Genomic DNA, 5,239 nt, shown 5'->3' with positions numbered 1-5,239 from the left:
GAATACAAGATTTATCACAGAATTCATAAAAAGGAAAAAGAGAAAGAACGAAAGAAGTTATACCACGAGATTGCCCAACCTGACATCTCAAATGCATCCCTAGATTAATAGCATACTTCCCTCACTTATGGAATAGCATACCATAAATAACCGTTCCAGGACAGGGGCCTCAATACATCACTCGAAATATACCATTCCCTTCAATTTCAATATGTTTCCTTTGGATCTCCTATCATGCACATGCACGCACAAAACACACACATACACATATAATACATATGTACATTTTATTTATATGTTAGGTGTTTGTTTATATATAATACAAATACATTTACTTATATAATATATTATATATATTATTAGTTATATCTATAATTATAATATATTATATATAATCATATTATATTGTATATTATATATATATTAATACATACATACACATACAAACTTATACGTGATCTGTGTGCCGTGTGAATAAGTGGATGCATATATATATATATATATATATAGATATATGATATATATATATATATATATATATATATATATATATATATATATATGTATATATCTATTTTATATATATGTGTGAGTGTGTGTTTGTGTGTGTGTGTATGTATGTATTTTTATAGATAAATAGATATGTGTGGGTGCAAGTTTCTGTGTGCTGTTTTCCTTATGAAAGCTGGCTCCAGAGACAGTTTCCCTTCTGGCTCTCAGCAATTTTTTTTTCTTAAGAATTGCTAAAAGTATGCCTCTGACATAGCTGTAGTCTGCATAATCAAATAACGACCATGTACAGATAATCAGAGTCGCTGCTTAGGTCAACAGGGGTACGATGGAGTCTTTACGGTAACAGAGGAGCTCTACTATGGGATCACTTAGCCACTGAACTATAGCGACTGTTATAACAAATATATATATATATATATATATATATATATATATATATATATATATATATATATATATATATATATATATTACATATCATATATAGGCTTGCTATACACCCATATATTTATATTTAGTATGGGCTTGTTCATAGTTATACACACAGCTTCTGGATTGTCGTGTCCCAATATGTGTTGCATTTGTATTTTTTCTGGTGCTGTTTATCAGTTCTTGTCTGTAGTAGTTGAAAGATGGCACTTGTGTTTCTGTGTAGTTGATGTCCTACTGGTGTAGCTTTCACTGGAAGGTCTGCATTCCTCCTTTGGACCAAATAAATTCATAAACCATGTTGGTAGTCATCTCCTTGGGAAAGTGTCCACAGATGCTGGTTTTCACTACAAGGGATCCCACTCAATGTGAGACCACCTTGGCGGCTCATCAACCACAAGAATCTTCCCGAGTTTGAGTCCCCCTCGATATGGGACCACCTTGACGTGGTAAGGGGGCTCTTGAACCCCAGGAATTAGTTCCTGGGTTTGAGTCCAAGAGTCTCATATTTTTTTGTATAATTTCATTTGGAGTAATACTGTGGAATTTTCCACCTTCTGTAAAATTTATTGGACCTGACAAATGGGAAAAGATATCATAGCTGGGATTGGGTTTATATCCGAAGCTAAATAGTGGGAGCTGTGGTAGGATCATCAACTACCCAATATGTTTTGGACCTGAGAGATATCAGATTGATAACTCAAGGGCGGAACTATTCTTCAGGGCTGGACCACGGATTCCAAGGGGGTCTAGTCCTGGGGATAGGACTCTCGGCATTCTTTCCCCATTGGTGGAAGAATAAACTTTATGAAAGGCTCATGATATTTTTTTAATATTTTCAGGTTTAATTTTTCTAATTTTTTTTTAATATAAAGCTTTTATGACTAGTAACCACAAGGATTCTAGTACCCCTGGTCCCTTTGATGATGATTTGGCACAGATGACGACCCGTGACATGAACATGACCGTGGATATGGAATGCTCCAGTGGTGGTACTACCTCTCAGGGTAGTCATCACAAATTGAAAAGAAACCATTGTGGGAACACAGTGGATAGTTTGAGGGTGTTGCATGTAAAGCACGGAATGTGACTATGAGACTCTCTCTGTTTCGTTTGGTAGTTATGGCAAAATAGAAGAATTGAGGATGAACTACAATGAAAGTGAGAAAAAATGGGAGGCATGGCTGACTTTTGAAAAACATGAAGCTGCACTCAAAGCCAGCAGTAACATAACGATTTGTAAAAAGATTGTCAAGGGAGCACTGACCGACAGGGCCCCTAAAAATATGGATACTTACAGACCATCACAATGGGTACAAGTGGCTTAGCCAAATTTGAATGATGTGACACTTTTGAAAGAACACCAAAACCTCCAATGTGGTTGGTAGTAACTGCTAGGGAGGAAAATTATAATTACTACAAATTTAGCAGATACATCCAAAAAAAGGTTGGCTGTATTGACATGGGGAACATCTCAAGGTTTGGCAAAGGCAGTGTCCTAATTCATGCTAAATCAAAGACATAGTCATACATGCTGACAATGAAGAAATTCGAGAAAGATGATATGATAAAAGAAATTAGACCATACATGAATTTTAGTTATGAAAAAGGAGTGGTACTTGATAGAGACCTTTCTGAACTGACAGAAAGAGAAATATTACAAATCAGTCCAACTTCTGTATGGAAGGTGAAAAAGGTTCCAAAGGCAAATATGGTCTTTTTAACGTTTGAGGACTCTGATGTACCATCTTACATCAATTTTGGAAATGAAAGGGTCAAAGTCATACCATATTTATCCAAACCTCTGCAGTGCTACAACTGTTTTCAATATGGCCATCCATCCAGATTCTGTAAAAACAATAAAGTCTGTAATAATTGCTCGGCTCCTGAACATGGTCCTTGTTCGAAACATCCAAAATGTATTAATTGTGAAGAGAATCATACCCCATTCAATAAAAAGTGCAGCCAATGTAAATATGAAGAGGCAGCTGTATGTAAAGCTAATGCTGAACATATAAGTATTAGTTACGCCAGGAAGTTAATTGGTCAGACAAAGACCTATGCTATGGCTCTAAATTCTGTAGCCCCTATGAAAACTAAAGCACCTCTACCTGCAGTAAAACCTAGAACTACTGAAACCCAGTCATCTGATCTAGGTGACAGGCCGGCTAGGGTTGAAGCACCCCTATCAAAGAAAGATGTGCCTGCTGTTATAGACTCCTCTCCAGTTGATGAATCCTCCCTGTGTCTGTTCCATCTCTTCGGCAAGAAACCCTTGGAACAAGAACAAACTAGAGGGGCAAAGAGAGAGAGAACTTCTTCATCCTCTCCTCCACCTGCTCAAAGGGTGGAGATGTCCAAACCCCATAAAAAATGTAACAACAGTGAAGATGATCCTGCCCCTGAAACAACCAAGGAATAAAGCTCCTTGGATAAAAAGAAAATAGTAGTGGAAGTCCACTCTCCTCCATATCAAAAAGCTAACAAAAAACATAATCATAAACCACATATCTCAAGACAATCTAAAGAAACTCTTATATAAAGTCCTATAAGGAAAAAAAAAACTAGTATAGATCAATATAGAATTTCCCTTGGTAGATCCTAGCACTAAAATTCAATCTGGACATTTTACAATGGAACTGTAAAGGACTAAGGACTCGTTCAGGAATATTAAAGGTACTGAGTGAGCATAACCCAGGGCGCCCCAAAGATGCTGACCCCTTGCTGGGTAGGGGGCTTAGGGACCAGCTGCTGGACTCTGATGCCTGGTGGGATTGCTCTCTCACTGGTCCTTGGGGCCCAGCTGCTGATCCAACTAAATTAGTCAGAACTTTTCCTTTTTCCTGCAATTTTTTCATTCTTGCTACATCCTTCTCCTTCATGTAATATTTTTTACTAGCATTTCGGTTTAATTATGTGGAATTTTCCACTTTTGTTAAATTTTACTGCTTAGGTGAGTCTGTGAAGGGATCGTGTTTTGGAAGGTGTTTACATTCGAAGCTAATTGTGGGAATTGTGTGTTAGTGTTCGCCACCTGATATGGTTTTGGACCCAAGAGGTAGTGATGGGACCCTCCCATTGCTACCTTGAGGGTGGAACCATCTCCAAACATCAGCCCATCGGAATCCAGAGTGGGGGCTGGTGTTTGGGATGGGACTCCTGGCTTTTGTCCGGAAGCCCACCAATACGTTTGGGAGTGGGGATGTTTGGTCATCATTTTTGTGGGGGCAGAACTCCCAGCAGGCGGATAGGCCTTATACCTGGGCCACTGCAAGCGTAATTGTCTATCCCCGTAAGGGTAGGGTATGGGGTGGACCATTGGAGTCGACTCTCACTTGTGTCATTGGTGGAGAATTTGAATACCTTCTTAATATAACCAAGCAGTCTACAAATATATTTGAATTTATGGATATCGACCAATGTTTGCCCTCCCCTGGATCTGACGACTTACGGCACTGGCGACAACTTCAGGCATGGACACGGATATGAGCTCAGCTATCACACAGAACCATGCACTGAGACACCAGGGTGCTATTAAAACTGGTGGATTTGACATGAATAATAGAGTGCTTTATTGCACTAATGCAAACCTTTCGTTGGACTACGAGTGCTTGCATAGTGTCGCAAAACAGTTTGGTAAGGTGGAGAGGATTATAATGCTCCTAGAAAAAGACAAGTAGTTTTTTTTTTTTTGCATACATCAGATTTTCACCTCCCAAGAAGCTAGTGGGGCACAAATGAAATTAAATGGCCACATTCTAAATGACTCTGTTCTAAGCACCAAGGTGTTTTCAGTGAGGAATTTGAACGATGAGCCATTCGATTTTGTCCCTAAGAACGAAGAATGTGGACCAGCAACATATACCAGGATGCTTCCTCCCCCTATATGGCATGTTGCCAGTTATAAAGAGGGAAGGGAAAATTTCATTAAAGCTGCAGAATGTATTGAGAACAAAGTGGGTTCTATTCCTATCGGTAATCTGAAACGATATGGAAAGACTTACAAGCTATTTTATTATCAAAGTTCAAACCCCCAAAAAGTGGAAATATTGAGACTATAACATCGCACAGATTCTTTAAGACGCTGAAAGGGGTAGTTTATTCCAGAGACTTGCATGTTTTTAATGAGGAGGAGATTCCCCTAAGGTGCCCTCCTTGTGTATCTCATGTATAAAAATTGGGAGGGGATGCAGCTATGCTTTTAACTTTCTCCTCCAATTACTTGCCTGATACCATCAATGTTGGCCATGAGAGGGTGCAAGTCAAAAAATATAAAAGAAACCCTAAACAATGTCGC

The 5,239-nt window shown here is 38.6% G+C and overlaps 1 protein-coding gene across 1 annotated transcript; it reads left to right on the top strand.

The window, feature by feature from the left end:
* The first annotated feature begins 2,482 nt into the window (after positions 1–2,482).
* Positions 2,483–3,364, top strand: LOC135203251 (uncharacterized). The gene has a single exon (XM_064233022.1). The coding sequence runs from the start codon at positions 2,483–2,485 to the stop codon at positions 3,362–3,364; it is 882 nt and encodes a 293-aa protein (XP_064089092.1).
* Positions 3,365–5,239: the final 1,875 nt, after the last annotated feature.

This window comes from Macrobrachium nipponense, chromosome 36 (genome assembly GCF_015104395.2).
Source record: "Macrobrachium nipponense isolate FS-2020 chromosome 36, ASM1510439v2, whole genome shotgun sequence".
In the NCBI taxonomy this organism is placed as follows: domain Eukaryota; kingdom Metazoa; phylum Arthropoda; class Malacostraca; order Decapoda; family Palaemonidae; genus Macrobrachium; species Macrobrachium nipponense.
The sequence above is the reverse complement of the archived record's forward strand: the minus strand, read 5'-3'. Positions and strand labels throughout refer to the sequence as shown.

Bases quoted from the DNA above. Each gene is read 5' to 3' on its own strand.
- LOC135203251 (XM_064233022.1), top strand. From the start codon at position 2,483: ATGAAGAAATTCGAGAAAGATGATATGATAAAAGAAATTAGACCATAC.